This window comes from Pararge aegeria, chromosome 18 (genome assembly GCF_905163445.1).
Source record: "Pararge aegeria chromosome 18, ilParAegt1.1, whole genome shotgun sequence".
Classification (NCBI taxonomy): Eukaryota; Metazoa; Arthropoda; class Insecta; order Lepidoptera; family Nymphalidae; genus Pararge; species Pararge aegeria.
The window spans coordinates 10,723,512-10,741,514 of record NC_053197.1 but is presented as its reverse complement, the minus strand read 5'-3'; the positions used below and the strand labels follow the sequence as shown (position 1 = coordinate 10,741,514).

General features: G+C 37.8%; 1 protein-coding gene across 1 annotated transcript in view; it reads left to right on the top strand.

Annotated features, from left to right (window-relative positions):
* Window positions 1-18,003, top strand: part of LOC120631423 (apoptosis-stimulating of p53 protein 1) — a 395,044-nt gene that overhangs the window by 109,813 nt on the left and 267,228 nt on the right. The window contains exon 4 of the mRNA XM_039901000.1: window positions 8,762-8,851. Within this exon, the coding sequence (XP_039756934.1) occupies window positions 8,762-8,851 (90 nt within the window). The remainder of the gene's footprint in view (window positions 1-8,761; window positions 8,852-18,003) is intronic.

Genomic DNA, 18,003 nt, shown 5'->3' with positions numbered 1-18,003 from the left:
CAAGATAGTGATTGTTGTGATCAAGCATCTTGATTCCATACGAGCCTAACAAGAACATAGATACATCAAATAAGATGATAATGATTGTTTATCATAATTCAATGGACTGGGCAACTGTATTGCTCCTATTATTGTTACTTAACTAAGGCATATTCTTAACTGATTCAATTTACGTACTTGTTTAAGCTAAATAATTAAAAATGATCTAATCATACAAAGAAGTAAATAATAATAGAAACAACGTATTTATTTGTTAGAATCAATGAACATACCTACATTGTTAGCTCAATCTATAATGAACTTGCTGCTATAACTAATCAGCTTTTGTTGTTATGTTTATTATCATAATTGTTATAATTTATATAACGTCAACTAAGAGGAAATCTCTCTTAGTTGGCTTTCTTTTTTTAGAGTGTAGGAGAACTAAGTTGCCAACACAGCTCAACGAGTCACGAAGCTGAAGTGGCAATGGGCAGGGCACATAACTCGAAGAACAGATGTTGATTGCGGCCTCTATGAGCTGCATTAGCAACCTCCTTGTGGAAATTTACAACCTCAACTAACTTTGCAAGCCATAGCTGTAATCGCGGTTAATTTGTATTCTTTGAAGAGTTCCGTCATCTGTCTCCGAAAACCCCGGAACATTTCGGATTAAACTCCTTTCGAACTAAAAATAATTTTGCAAATCCTCCGTCTTTAAATTATGTATTATGCCCGAACATCCATACAAAAACGACTAACAGCCGAATTAATAACATCCTCTTCTTTGAAGGAAATCTGTTAAAAACCTATGTTGAGCAGTGAGCATTTATTGGTTAATGTGATATATAAAAACAAAGGTTTCACAAAGAAATGATCCGCAGAATTATACTCGTATACAAGAAATTTATGAAAATTGCCAAAAGGCATACCTTCTCGTAGAAGCTCTGTTAAGAGAAGCAGGTATCGGCACCTTTGTAAGAGAAAGTGTTCGAAGAAAATGATGCATTTACTACGTAACAATTATATACACACAAAGATGAAATAGGGCTGTAACAAAATATAACCCAATTTATTCCGGTTAAATCCAAATCCAACGCAGTTGTTCGCAACACTCTGAGCTAGTTTTACTTAATTAAAACTGTAGAGTTTAACATCGTGCTAGTAGTTAGGACTCAAGAATAAGCTAGGATATATAAATCTGTAATAATATTACAGTTCGAAAGTACAACACTTAACATCGCGCTATTACAAAGGTCTTAGCGTAAACAAATTTGCATTATTAAGATTTATTATAGCAGATTTTATTTGTACTGTCAAATTGTAATTTTATTATATTATATTTAATAAGTTAAAATTAAATTTAGTATATTAAATTTCAATTTACCAGCATATTTATCGGTCAAAATATTTCAATAATATTCCTGCTGTAAAGGTTGTGCTCTATCGGTTACGCTAAGTCGGCGGTAATAGGTCAACTTCTGGATTTAATGGTGTAGACTTACGGAAACATTTTTTTACAACAGAATCCGTTGTAAAGAAGAAGAAAAATGTCTAATCTAAACTCTATTAACAGGTGTGCACAGCATCATTTTTAGACATGTTACTTAGGTATATATTGAACATAGTTGGCATTGCTTTCTTGTTGTCTTTTACCTTTAGTCTACGAGTAAGCTAGAATTGCAGTAATTAAAATTTGTACGTATCCATTGTATAAGATATGTACAGGTTGGGCTTATTCGCGTGCAAGTTACTCACATGAGAAATACGCGCAAACTGTAGGTTTATGTTCTTACTAATCTAGCTGTTTACAAACCTAGTAATTTTTAAGAAAAAGCAAATATTAAAAATACGATTGCAGTGCTGTTTTGAAGCGTATATCAATAATGCAATTAACTAAAGAATATACCCAAAAAGGAAACGTGTGAGAAACATTCTTATGCACAGACAATAACATTAACAACCATCACTTCTATCCCTGAACAAAGACTGCAAGCCTTTCCGTTAAAAAGGCTTAAAGGCCAATATCCGCAAAGAAGAAAAGCCGTTTTCTTGAGAATCAAATAGGCAAAGTAAACCCTCCTAACCTTAGCATAAACGACCTCTTTCTAACCTCCTCACCATAGACTATCTGCAGAAAGCATACTACAACAGAAATACATACGTAAAACACTACTTACTTTTTTTGCTTCAATAAAAAAATTGCGTTGATGATTAATAAAATAATATTCAAATTGCGAATGTGTGAGGCATACTGGCAGATTTTGATTTTATGCGACAAGCACGCGATATTGTTGCAATTAGAACGTAAGTATTAATGGTAAGTAATGCTATGAACGCGAATGTTACAGCCCTATGCAGCAACATAAAGGGAGGTGCTTTACACAGTTTATCTTGCGGTTACTCTCGGCAAAAACGAGACGCCGCTGTAATTGGCTCTCGATCGGCTCCTCCGTGGGAAAGATATGTCCGAAATGACATTTTCACTCGTAACTACGGTCAAGGAAATCCTTCGACCTCGGGCTTTGATTCGCTGTAATTATTTATTTTTAATAACAATATTACACGGCCGTGGAGCTGTTTATTTTATAAAACTTTTTCTATTTGTTGCCCGCTTTCTTCGTCCGCGTTTGTTAAGATGTTCTTACAAATCCATTGGGAACCGTTTAATGTCCTGGGATGAAAAGCAGACTTTGACTTACTCTATGCCAAAAATCAAGTTTGATTGCTTTGTTGGGACGTAAACGGAGGACAAAACACTTCCGTATTTATTATAACAGTTAGGATTAGGATAGAAAATCCATTTTTGTCTCCCCTTCCGATTATGAGGTACTGAGATTTTTTCCGGAGTCTAGTCAAAAATTTTTTTCCGTTAAGAAAGCCAGGAGTTACGAAATTTGGCCAAAATTATAATACTGATTTAGGATATTTTATCATAAGGTAACCGTTTCAGCTTGTGGATGATTTTACTACGTATTTCTATAAATAAGAACGTGAATAGCCTCTTTTTCATCGAAAAAATAATCCTCTCCGTGGCTCTAATTTAAGACACCTTTAATGAAGTGTACTCGAATGGAGGCTCTAAGACCCTTACTAATAAGAAATTATAATTTATTTTTAGCAGACGTGGGTATATTGGAGTGTCCCTTCAATACTGATGTAATCGGGGGCGAAATAACATCACCAATTCATGTTTAGAATATTTGAAGTGAACTAAAAAAAAATAAGAAAGCTTTAAAAAAATCATTATGGCATACCTTTTTTTTATTCCATTACAAGTTAGCCTTTGACTGCAATCTTACCTGATGGTACGTGATAATGCAGTCTAAGATGGTAACGGGTTAACCTGTCAGGGGAATGTTAGTTATATTAAATCGATATTCTTAATCGGGTTTTATGTGACAATATACCAGAACGTTTAATTGCTTAGTGGCACGTGTTTGTCGTTAGGGTTAGTAACTAGACACGGCTGAAGCAGAGCAGACCAAAGAAAATTTAGAAATTATGTATTCTCAAATCGCTCCCGTGGCGATCGAACTTGGGATCTCCTTCTTAGAACCATAGCACCAACCGCTGCGCCGCAGCATCCCTGGGAGGCTGTCATATAACTTAAAGCTGTGTATTTGTTAAGTTTTTAGATTGATTGCTCTTGTGCAGCTGACAATGCAGCTTAATTTTATTGCGAGTGTTCACATATTTATGACTTAAAACCTGAGCTAGGTACTTAATAATATAAAGACATGTTATAAAAATTAATAAAGTAGAACGTATACCAAGCATTATTAGCAACTGGAGAACTTAAGTAACCTGTAATTGCACAGATAACTTCGAATAAAATTAATTGTGTGAACCCAATTATAAAATACACAATGAAAAAAAGTATTAGCATCAGATATAGATCTTAATATGATTTCGCAGAAACTGAATAAGTACATTAATTTCTCATCAGAAAAACATGCAAAGGAAATTATGGGGGAGCGACGAAAATAACTATAATTTGGCGTAATGAACTCATGTATGCGAAAATGACCAGCGCAAGTTCTGCACGCGAGGGGTGCTTAAGTACTGTTTGTACTTACTGCTTACTCGGTGACAAAACAAAGACAAGAATAAAGAATTCGGACTTATAATTACCTGGTTTTTATAATACCCTTTGTTTTTATGTTACTTCGATCTTAGTACGTTAATTTATGATGTTTGCAGAAATGAAAAGCTTACCCGAATATTACGAAAAAATGTTAATAGGAAAGAATCCTTTTTATCTAAATTTCAACTAAGTTTTGGCCTCCTATTTCATAGGAGAGAGGGAAAATTGTACCACATAGGTATACCGTATACTTACCACGTCGCTCTGTTGCGGGCTAGCGGCCTTTAGGTGTAGAGTAGGCATATGGCCCGGGTGCAAAATATCAGTAAAATTAAAAGGATATGAGTTTTTCTGTCTATAAATTTTCAATACCAGCACGTAGTTAGGAATCAAGTTAAATAAATAAATAAATATACTTCCACAATACACACATCGCTATCCAGCCCCAAAGTAAGCGTAGCTTGTGTTATGGGTACTAAGATGACCGAGTAATATTTTTAGGAATTCTCTTCTTCTTCTTAGTCGTGCACTCTTGGCAGTGGTCGTGGCTGCTGAGATGAATTTCATGGCGCTAGACATCACTGGATTGCACGCGCGAGTCTTCTCCACTTTTGGCGGTTGGTAGCATGTCGAAAACATTCTACCACAGTTGTCTGGGTCAACGATTTCACCGTATCTATCCAACGAGTAGGTGACCGCCCTCTTGCTTTTTCTTTGCTTTTAGGAATTACATACTACATAAATACTTATAATATAAAGATAAACACCCAGACACAGAAAAACATTAATATAAATCACACACGAATTTTGCAGTTGATAATTGTACCCACAGCCTTCCACACTGCTATATTTACTAATAAATGGTTTACGAAGTGAATAAGCTTAAGGCTGTCTCCTTAACTTTGCCCTGCTTTGACTTCTTAACAGACATCTGACCTTTACCATTTATAAATTACTCTTATTATGTGCGTTATAACGTTATGTTTCCGTAATGGGTAACGATTTCGCTCACACGAATTTATTATCATAAGTTCCTACGAAAATAGTCCGCTCAATTATACGCACGCAAGCGTTAATTGCCTACATATTTTTAAAGGCGCTTTATATGAAACATGGGTATTAATATCATTATACCTATTGCTGAATAGGAAGCTACCTTTACCTACCTACTGGGAATACAATCCAACAAAAAAATACATTCATGAAACTCATAAATTTTAATTGACATAAATTTAATAACATATACCCTTAACCCCTTCTCATTGTGGGAGGAGAGCCGTGCCCTGTAATGGGCCGGTAAATATTTGATATGATGATGATAATGACAAACCAAATTAACACTTCTTTATTTTTTCGAAGCAAACCATCCAAAAATATTATGAAATATTGTTTAGACAATAACACAAAATACTTTAAGTTCAAAATAAAAAAAAATAAACTTATTTGAAAATAAGATTTCATAATAGATACGTGCGCATTAATAATGACTTTGCTTAACGTACTTATCTACTTAATTCTTATGTTGTCACGGATCGTCTTTTTAAATCAAACACAGGCTTTGAATGTTTGTGAAGCTCATGGCCTTTTGTCTTCTAATGAGCTCGTCTTTAAGGATCTATTACACGATTTCAAGTACTTTACGCTCAAACTGAGCAAGTTTTGAAAGAGCAAATATTATTATATTTTTCCTTGTTCATTTCAGTAGATGAAGATAATCAGTTTGACGAGACTGGAATATTTTATTTGAACAAATGAAATTTTGAACAACACTAAATTATAATGTACAGTTCAAATTTTCTGAATTATTATTTTAATTCTATTAAATAGATGCGCATAATATAAATCAGTAGGTACATATTAATAATAACAAAAAATAACTATAATATACCTTTCTCGTTTGTTTATTAGATAACATGTCGTAGGTACTACAGCTCATGAGCCCTTGGGTTCGATTTTCGGATATAAAAACAGACTAACGGACAGAAAAACCCAATACCTACCTAAATTTTGTTACTTTTCGGGTATTGGAATTTTCTGTCTAGAATTTCGTAGAGGCCAGACCAAAGTATCTATTATTAAAGTCAAAATAACAGCTTTTTAATAAATATATAACATATGTGGAAACGGGGATTGGAAACCCCATTAGAGCATTACAATCTGCATACTTACTTTTAAAAAAAATCGTTTAGATTTTTTTTCTAAGCCCGTATGCCATAGGGATATAAGTTTGTTTGGAAACATGTTATCATATCAAATAATTGTAAGAGGACGACGTCATCGGCAAACGTTAGGTGTCATTAAGAAGTGATAATAATTGCTAAGCTTTGAAACAGTCTCCCATGAGGGAGTAGGTCTGAGCCCAGCTGTGGGCTACTGGGACATGAACAGGCTTAAGATAAAGAATAGATATAAGGCAATAAAAACTTATCGATTAGAAGTTCATAGATAGTGTAGTACCCTAGTAGAAAAGTAAACACAAGTTAACTTGTTAAAGCGACGAAAGCTTTCTCGTGTAGTCGGCTCTTTAGCTAAACGTTGTCGTATTCTTTTCATTACGAAGTAGATAATAATAAGTCGCCAGGGTGGTGAGTATGTCTCTATTAGGTTTATCGAACTTTGCCGTAAGAGCCGCACTTGCATAATAGAACAAATAAAAATCTGTATTAATAAGATATAAAAAAGGGAAAAAAGTCGTATGCAGTCTAAAATTATTCCATTAAAATCTGATAATGGGTTGATAATGATGAGTAATTCATGGTCAATTATAGATTACTTCACAAGGGGGTAATGCAACGTTTGTGTAATGAATTTCATTACAACATTACAAGCCCGCTAAAGGCGTTAGAATGTAATGACGTACTTTACCTTTCCGTACCAAGCGATGTAAAGCTAAGTCTATCCATGCTGGTCCAATTTAGGCTTTAAAGATAATTATCGTAAAATTTGCCAAACCGTATTAGAAATGCGTGATAAGTCCACGAGAGAGGAGAGTTAAGTCCTCTATGAGAGAGGATGACACTCTTACATTATATCATAATTATTTGTTATCTACGTAACAGTCTGTGACCTTGGAGTGGTTTCGGGTGGATTATATGAATATGAATGCGTTGCATTGTTGACGCGGTTCTTGCGGCAATAGGCGATAACTTAAGTCGGAAATAAGGTTTTTTTTGAAGAGGCTCTTTGTATATTAAATGCTATCTTTTCTTTTGATATTTTGATGAAACTGGATCTTCTGCTTTTGACGTCTGCCTATATCCACTATTTAGCGCAACTTTCACTCTTTTGCTTGTATATTTTAATGAAAGAAAAAAGAAAAGAGCTTTTGTTTCTAAGATTTAAGCCAAGTAAATCTTCAAAGTTTCAATTATCATATTTAAATGGGAGGATTTTTCTGCTTTTTCTAACTCGTAATGTAACAAAAACGCCAAAAAAAGCCCTGGTCCAAAAAAAAAGTCCATTATCACTCTTTAAGTGATAATGGATCTGTCAACTTTGTAGTTGTATAATGTTATGTTGGTTATTCCGATTTTCTTCATTCTATGTTGCAATATTACTTTTATTCCGCCTTATTAATATAACACTGGACAACGTTTTGATCTATCACAGGAGGGAATAAAGAGCATGCTGCTTCAACGCAGGTTCAAAGCAATCACCTACCGATGTAGGATATCCAAATGACACGGTATTTTGCCACTTGTGTTCAGTGACTGCCTGTGACGCGTTTGATGTGTTCTATTCATCTAACGTAGGGTCGCCTCTCTACCACGGCTAGCATAGACAAAAGATGAAAATGTTATCCCTGATTATATCCACCAGCGAGGTTTGAAATTTACACATTTAAGGATTAAGGAAGGCGATTAAGGATCTCCTTGGCGCATCAGTAGATCCCATGCAGGGGCAATTTTGTAATACAAATTGTCAGTATTTTTGTTCGGTTTTAACAAATAACAAAACATCGACAAAATTTATTGTCAACTCGACAGTTACAGATTAAATATATTTATTTTTGACATTATTCATTTTTAGATTTCCATGTTGCGAACGGAACGCTGCTTCTACGATTGTTTTACCAAATGTGATACGGAGTTCATCTTTAAAACATAAACCCATAACAATGAAATATATTTAAAAAAACTGCATAATTAGACGCTATTAATTAATGGTAGTTTTTTGAAAATCATTTCTGCTTACACATTTTGAACAAATGGCAACCCTATTACAATTCAATTTTAATAACATTGACTGACCATTGTGAATTTAGTATATTACGAAATTTTGGAAGAATGGTAATTGAATCACCTATAGTGGCATATCTGCAATAATTACAAATCATGTTAAATAGCAGACTTGGGGCCCTAGTCTTGTGGGAGGCGACTATGGCTAGTTAGCATCCTACCGACAAAGTCGTACCGCTAATCGATTTAGAGTTCCGGTACGATGTGTAGGAACAAATTACGGCAGAGGGGAAACTGCCATACCACTAATAGGTTAGCCCGCTACCATCTTAGACTGCATCATCACTTAGGTGAGATTGCAGTCAAATTAAAATTAAAATACAAATTCATTTATTTTGTATCGACTCTACTACTGGTTTTGAAGTTCTGCCAAGTAGAAGTCGGCAAGAAACAGTCGTTAGAACTTTTCTATCTTGTGAGAGATGAGACTATACTGAGTTTTTTGATGTTGTTTCAGTGCATGTTCTCCGGGATAGCGAACTGCCTCTAGAGCTAGCTTCTGCCCTCGGACCCGACGTGCAATTCGTCCTCAAGTACATCGATGCGGGTAAGCGATCTGAAGCGAATAATAACATTAATATAACATTGTTTATGGTTGCTCAGTTATACAATAAACTAAACTCCATAAAATAATAACATTAACATTTTTAAAAGTCAGCTAAAGATTATTTTTTAGAAAATATTGATAACTTACTCATTTACCATACCTAGAATTCCTAATTTATAATGTTACCATATAGATATTTTTATACATAATGTAGATTTAAGACGTGAATAAGTAAACCTATTTTCTCTATTATTCAGTGAACAGTACGTTCTTTTACGAAATAAATATTGAGTATAAACAAATTCCTCTAAAGCTGGCATCGCATTGGTGGCTCCTCTGGTGCTTCAGATGTTCATGGGCGGTGGAATTCACCTAATATATATATAGATGACAAACCTGCCCATTTGCCTGTTATTTATTTATAAAAAAGAGTTGACATTTATAACCCGACCACAGGGCACAGGCTCAGTATGAGAATGGTTTTAGGCTATAGACAACTACGTTGATGGCCAACGTAGATTCATAGATTTCATACGCATTGGAGAACTTTATGGAGAATTCTCAGGCATGCAGGTTTCCTCACGATGTTTTCCTTCAACGCATGGGACATTTTATTGCTAAAATAAATAAAAAACAACCACATAGCTCCGAAAAGTTTCAGGTGAGAATACGGAGAATTGCTTACAATTGATACACGAAAGTGAATAAAGAATCTTTTTCTTTATATCGCTAGGAAGTCTACTGGTTCAAAGTTTAAATCATCATCATCATCACCTCAACCAATAGACGTCCACTGATGGACATAGGTCTTTTGTAGGGAGTTCCACAATACACGGTCCTGGGCCGCTTGCCTCCAGCAGCTCCCAGGTACTCGCCTGATGTCATCTGTCCTCCTCGTTGGGGGCCGACCTACGCTGCGTTTACCGGTGCGGGGTAGCTATTCCAGCACCTTAAGACCCCAACGTCCATCGGTTCTCCGAGCTATGTGCCCCGCCCACTGCCACTTCAGCTTCGCGACTCGCTGAGCTATGTCGGTAACTCTAGTTCTTCTACGGATCTCCTCATTTCTGATTTGATCACGTAGATCTCCTAACATAGCTCTCTCCATCGCCCGCTGAGTGACTCTGAGTCTTCTTATAAGGCCCATATTTAGCGACCATGTTTCTGATCCGTAAGTTATCACTGGCAACACGCACTGTTCGAAGACTTTAGTCTTCAGGCACTGGGGGATATTGGACGCGAAGATGTCACGAAGTTTCCCGAATGGGCAGCATCCAAGTTGGATTCGGCGGTTCACCTCTTTCTCGAAATTGGACCTACCTAACTGGACCGTTTGTTTTAAGTTTTGTTTTAAGTCTTTATTGCACACACACATTTTATATAAATTAAACACAAATAGAAGAAACTTAAAATAATAAAAATAAAATAGAGCGTGCAAAGGCGGTCTTATCACTAAAGCGATCTCTTCCAGACAACCTTTGACGTTAGGAAAAAAAAAACGAAGGAACGGGTTGGTGCAGCAATTTAAGTATAAAAAAAAATATATATATTTATATATATACAAAATAGTTTTAATAAACTACTTACTCATAAATTCTAATACTACCTACATACATATTATACATAATATATATAAGTATATACATATTTAAGCAATATACTACATACTATAATATTACATAGATAAAAAATGGTTTTCCAAACGCTTCTTGAAAACATTTAGGGATTGAGCCTTACGTATGTCAGCAGGGAGGGAATTCCAGAGTCTGACACAATTAACCGTAAAAGAGTTACTATACTATTTCGTGCGACTGAATGGAACTTGGAGTTTGCCGTCGGTGCAAGATCGAAGCAAGTCCTGGCAGTCCGCTCCGTAAAAAATAAATCGTTCCTTTAAATAAGGTGGTGTTTGAGGAAAGAAAAGGATACGATATAAAAGGGACAAAGCATGCAAGTCTCTCCGCTGACTGATTGGCAACCACCCAAGTTCCGTCCGAAACTGGGATATGTGGTCGAACTTACGCAGGCCATATATAAATCTTATGCATATGTTTTGCAACCTTTCCAGCTTATTTAGGAGTTCCTTTGACAAGTCCGGATAACACACATCACCATAATCAATTATAGGACGTCAGAGGGTATTGGCTAACACAATCTTCGTCTTAATCGGCAAAAGATTCTTCCAACGCCTTAGATAACCGACAGTAGCAAAAATTTTCCGCCCCACCTCTGAAACCTGTGGTGCCCATGAAAAGGCGGTATCCATAATAAGCCCAAGGTTTTTAACCGTATTGCAGTAAGGCAAAGCTACACCGTCAAAATAAACTGCTGGTAGATCATTGTGTGTCCTAGGTATACGTTGAAGTTAGTTGTATATGTAAAGTTTGTATGTTACTCTTTTATTTATAAGAAAAACATTAAACGTGTTCATAAGGTTATTATATTTATGGTATTGAACTAGTACAAAATACACATTCAGACAGTCGAATTTTACTTCATAAATTATGGGTAATCTGGACCCTACACTCTGAGAATACAGACCCTACCTACGTCAGGGCCTATTTATAGAGAGCTACTAGATAGGGTGTATCCGCTTTCTTTAATTGAACTTTCTTACATCGAGTGCAATAAAGCTGTCTTGTAGGGTGTTAGTAATTAGGCCAGGGCGGCAATATTTTCACTGAACAACGTCAATTTTTATTCCATGTACAGCCTTAATTAAAACGCGATAGTAAAATTGTTATCACGTTCATAATATAACGTTTACATTACGGCTATGCATTGGGCTTTTTATTACCTCAGAAATAAACTGCCGTAAAAAAATATGTAATTGGGTCTTCGCAGACGTAAACTACCTTACATGTACCTCCTTATAGTCTGACATAAGAAAATTAAACACAGTAACGAGTTTATACATATACGTGTATAAGAGATCCGATTTTTGTGCATTATGAACCAAGATAATCATTTTATTATGAAAAGAAAAGAATTAAAAAAAACTGGCCAGCCGGACTTGATTCGTGTGCAAGTCTTACTCGTACTCGTACTGGTCCCATACCATTGTTTATAAAACGGCAAAAAATACAAGGTTGTTTTAAGGCACCCCTTGAATATTAATTTTATTTAAATTTTAATATTTATTTTTATGTCAGATAGACAGACACAGATAGACGGCCGGACGGGCGGACAGCGTGATATAGTAATAGTTTTACCCCGTTTTACCCTTTCGGAAACTTTACGGAGCCCTAAAAATGCCATTTTGAACGGTCATTCGGCATAGAATATAAATACTTTCCCATAGAAACGGGGGTTTATACCAGACTGAACCATAGCGAAGCGTGGCTGGGTATATACTATACAGTTAGTGAGTAAATAAAAAAAGCGAGACAGAGATGTGTAACTTTTATTAGGGTTTTAATCAGTAAGGCATAGTGAAACTAAAATTCGTATTTTTTGAATAAATTGTAATTACTAGCTGTTGTTGGCGAAGTCGTCCTCGTTTGATTAAAAATTCAAAACCAAATCGTTTGTTAAAAATTCCGCGGGAATATTTTATTTTTCCATGCAGTATATTATAATATTGTCTCCGGGACTGGAGCTAACTTTACGCAAATTTTCGGTGACGTCGGTTGTGTTGATATGCCGTAAGTATGTACGTAACAAAAAACGAACATTGTCGTTGGATGAAAACTCCTTCTTCAGGTTTAAAAGTATCTCAGTATTTAACTTCGCCAAGATCGGTGCATGGGTTGAGCTTAACATAGTTAAGTGAAGTAATGAAATAATTTAATCTACTATGGATTGAATTAGTGTAATTGGTGTAAACCGTACTAATTGAATTTAAATAAATAATAAACAAATAGTTAACAAACAAACACTGCGTATTGCGAAGGACGTGGTTAGGTCAATATTTGAGCCGTTCTAAGCGGAAACAATTAACACTTTATTAGTTGTCTTCATTTAATCATCCCTATATAGAAGTCCCTATAATATCGTAAAATTGTTGCGGAGTATTTCTGCGTTCTGCAATGCTAAGGTCAATGTAAATCAGGGCAGTAACCAGGATTTTCTTTTGCTACTGTAAGCCTTAAACGGTATGACGCTCTTTTATACCAGCATCCTCCGCGTATTTGTTTTATTTTGCATTTTTAAAGTTATAAGAAAAAAGATAGAAGGAAAGAAAATTTTACTTAGATATACAAAAATATAGCTAATAAAAATATTTATTTATTGTTTTTTTATTTATTTACTTATAATTAACCTGGGTCCTGATTCACTATGACGCCGGAGTCGTCAACTACGACTCCAACATCACGACAAAAGTATTGCCTTTGTCGCAGGTATTGACAAAGTCTATTTTGTCTAATTACGTATTGGGTTTGTAGTGCAAAATTGTTGCGGTTATAGCTCAGTTGTTGTAGCGGTGATAGCTCAGTGGTTAGGACTTTCAGGGGGCTGCGTTCGAATCCCAACACGCACCTCTAATTTAAAATTAAGGAATGTAAAGAAAGTGATATTTTAAAAGCTCAAAAAGCTATTACAATATTCTTGCTTCAACGGTAAAGGAAAACATCGTGAGGAAACCTGAGGGTTATCCATAATGTTCTCAGAAGCGTCTGGAATCGGCGTATCCGCACTAGGCGTGGTGGACTACGGCCTAAACCCTTCTCATTGTGTGCGGAGATACGTGACCTTTAGTGGGCCGCTAATGGGTTGTTCTGATGATGATGATGAGTGCAAAATTCAATTGCAATATTATCTCATTATCCAAGGTGAAGGTACAAATATAATTTTTCTTGAGACGTATTCCAATGATGGCGGTCCGAATCTGGAATCAAACACAGGACCATGATGAACACACTTACCACTACACCAATACGCACAATTAAATAATTCGATAGAAGATAACAAAAAGAAATTACTTTCTTACACAACTTAAAACATAAGAAATAAGTATTTTAAGTCGGTGCCAAGACTTAAGGTGAGTTAGTTAACTAGAAGGTATAGATAATATCATCATCATCACATCAACCGATAGACGTCCACTGCTGGACATAGGTCTTTTGTAGGGAGTTCCAAGTTCCACGATTCTGAGCCGCTTGGATCCAACGGCTACCTGCGACGCGCTTAATGTCGTCTGTCCACCTCGTTGGGGGTCGACCAACGCTGCGCTTACCAGTACGGGGCTGCCATTCCAGCACCTTGGGACCCCAACGTCCATCCTTTCTCCGAACTATGTGCCCGGCCCATTGCCACTTAAGCTTCGCGACTCGTTGAGCTATGTCGGTAACTTTGGTTCTTCTACGAATCTCCACATTTCTGATTCGATCGCGTAGAGATACTCCGAGCATAGCTCTCTCCATCGCCCGCTGAGTGACTCTAAGCCTTCTTATGAGGCCCATAGTTAACGACCATGTTTCAGAGCCATAGGTCATCACTGGCAACACGCACTGTTCGAAGACTTTCGTCTTCAGGCACTGAGGGATTTCTGACGAAAAGATGGCACGGAGTTTCCCGAACGCTGCCCATCCGAGTTGGATTCGGCGGTTCACCTCCTTCTCGAAATTGGACCTACCTAACTGGATCGTGTGTCCTAGGTATACGTATTCGTCAACAATTTCGAGTGCAGTGTTCTCAACGATTACTGGTTGAAGCGGAACATGAGCATTAGACATAATCTTCGTCTTGCTCATGTTCATTCGTAGGCCAACCTGTTGAGAAGCTCTGCTGAGGCCATCGAGCATCGTATTTAGGTCTCCCAGAGTCTCTGCCATTATGACTACATCGTCGGCAAACCGAAGTTGAGTGATGTACTCGCCGTTAATGTTGATGCCAAGTCCGTTCCATTCCAGAAGCTTAAAGACGTCCTCCAACGCAGCGGTAAATAGTTTCGGGGAGATAACATCTCCCTGTCGCACGCCTCGCTGCAATTGGATTGGTCTCGTAGTCTGATCCTGTATACGAACTGACATAGTGGCGTTTTTGTACAAACACTGCAACACTTGGATATACCGGTAGTCAATTCGGCATCTCTGCAGTGACCTAAACACAGCCCAAGTTTCCACCGAATCAAAGGCTTTTTCATAGTCCACAAACGCTAAGCAAAGTGGCCGGTTATACTCTTCAGTCTTCTGTATAACCTGCCGCAGCGTATGAATGTGGTCTATGGTACTAAAGCCCTTACGGAAACCGGCTTGTTCGGGAGGCTGGAAGTCATCAAACCTACGAGCGAGACGATTCGTAATGACTCTCGAAAACAGCTTGTAGATATGACTCAGCAGCGAGATGGGTCTGTAATTCTTCAACAAGGTATTATCACCTTTTTTGAAGAACAGAACCACCACACTCCTGTGCCATGCCTCTGGCGTTGTGCCTTGGTGAATAACGGAATCAAACAATCGCTGAAGGACTCTCAGTATCGGTTTTCCACCTGCCTTCAGGAGTTCTGCCGTTATTCCGTCATCACCCGGCGCCTTGCCATTTTTAAGCTGCTTGAGAGCCACACTAATCTCGTATAGGCTGACGTCTGGGATATCTTCGGTATAGTGTCGAGTTAATTTGGCTCTAGGATCCTTAGCCAAATCTTCAACAGGCGTCTGTACTGTGGTGTACAACTGTCCATAAAAGTTCTCAACCTCACCCAAGATCTCAGGTTTGGAAGAGACAAGACTACCATTATTGGTCTTCAGTCGCATCAACTGGCTCTGACCGATAGACAGATCTCTAGCGAACACTTTAGAGCCTCTGTTTTGCTCGATGGCATTTTTAATACGCTCTGTATTGAAGTGCCGCATATCACGAGTCTGTGATTTAGAGATCTGCCTATTAATCCGCCGGTAAGCGGACGCGTCTGCTATAGACTGTAGTCTCATCTCTTGCCTCTCCGTCATAAGCTTGAGTGTATTGGTTGAGAACCTATTGGCCTTGTTTCTACGGTGGGCCTTGTAGAATTTGGACCCGACTGTTTGGACAGTTTCCACCAGCCTGTTGTTCAAATCGTCCACAGTGTCGCAATCTGCTAGGCAACCGAACCGGTTCTGTAGTTCTAGTTGAAAGCTCTCGGGGTTTTGAATATGGGCACGAGTAGGCCGGAGTGTAGACTTCACCAGTCTGACTCTTTCAAGTTGAACGTTTATACTCAATGTGCCTCTTACCATACGGTGATCACTTCCGGTTTTAACCCTGTTGATCACAGAGACATCATTGAATACATGCCGTTTGGTCGACATGATGAAGTCGATCTCGTTTCTCGTGGAACCATCGGGGCTTATCCAGGTCCATTTCCTGTGTGGCCGCTTCTTGAAGAAGGAGTTCATCATATAAAGGCCCTCCTTCTCCATGAAGTCAGCCAACATTTGACCCCTGTGGTTCCGTTGCCCATACCCAAATTGCCCCACCCTCAACTCTGAACCAGTTCGCTCGCCAAGCTTCGCGTTGAAATCCCCCATCACAATATTGTAGTAGGTGTTCGAGGCATGTATGGCTTTTGAAATGTCCTCATACAAAACCTCTACATCCTCGTCTGGGTGTGCCGAAGTCGGCGCGTATACCTGTATGACCTTCAACGAATACCGTTTGGTAATTCTGAGTATAAGGTATGCTACCCTGCTCGACACACTTTCGACTTTTACAACATTGTTGACGAGAGACTTGTGGACGATAAACCCGACACCACCCTGTGACTGTTGGTCACCCTCCCGGTAGTAAAACAAGTTGCCGGATTCCAAGATTATCGAGTCCTCCCCCTCTCGCCGGACTTCAGACAATCCTATAATATCCCAGCGCAACTTGCTCACCACTTCTTCCAGCTCAATCACCTTTCCATCGGTCCTCAACGTGCGTGCGTTGTATGTTGCCAGGTCAAGTCGTCGGGGTTGGCAGCGGAATCTCTGCCGGAGATTCTTAACACCCCTTGCCCCGCCGTTACCATAACCGCTGCCAGAGCCAGGAATAGCGGGGCCGCCGGGAACTAGGGGCTGTGGTTTTTTTCTCCTTCCCATTAAAGATATGCCCGATAATGACCACGCTGGGCAGGCGGGTTGGTCATCGCAGGGCTAGACTGATCGCCCCGGCGTCGCTGCTGCCCGACACCGGTCTGTGCCATTTGTTCAGCCTAGCCAATTCGAAGTGGTTATACCGCCACTTGTCGGTCGCCAGAGCCTCGTCGGTTAAACGGCAGGGTGCACCACGTGCAGGTGAGGTTGGCAATTTGGGAGGCTGACTGGTACTAGCCACACCCACTTACACCCCCTTAGATAATATACGTACTTCGTATTGTCTTGCATCTAGTAGCGAGGAAAGTACCAGTAATTTTCTTGGCATTCTTTTTCTTTAGTCTTCATAATCAGTTTCACTTGAATAAATGGTGATTTTCAAAAGGAACTGCTCAAGTTACTTTAAAAAATGCTCATATTACTATGTGTCCTTTAAATGTTTGAATTTTCCCATATAATATTTTGGTTTACTAAATTTCTCTAGGATTCCTATAATAACTAGGTATATCCTCAAATTACTATACAGTTTCAAACAAGACAAACTTCTGAGTTAACAAGCATTAAAAAAACAAACTAAATTGATAAACTTTCTTTTGTCCGTCGTTTAAAAAAATGTTTGTACTTTTGTACACGCGTTAGAAGTTAAACTTTGGCGTAACAAGATAAACATCATTTCAGAAATTGTTTCTTCCGCCTATTCTACGTTTGTAGAAAAAGCGACACTAACAATAGAAAATGGGTATTTAATACAGTAAAGTTTTATTATAACGCATTATCTAGTCAAATAAAGTTATTTAAATATCACAAAAAAAATATTTACATAATTAAAGAAATGGACTTAATAAACATAATTAAATTCCACTGAACATTAAAATTTTAGATTTTTGGACAATTGAATCAATTAAATCACCACAGTGAGCCCGCAGACTTTGGAAATTGAAAGTGTACGCTGTCAAACCTTATAGCTAACTTCCGGGTGTCGATTTTTTAAAACGGTGTGCGCACGCATCGTAAAAATTTACTCTTATAATTTTTCCCTAACGCGCCAAAAGAAGTAGGTATCAAAATAACCTATCTCCGGGTATCATCAAGTTAGAATTTTGAGCAAGAAATCTTCTCGCATGCTTAAACAAAGCCAACAATGAGTTAACGCGAATA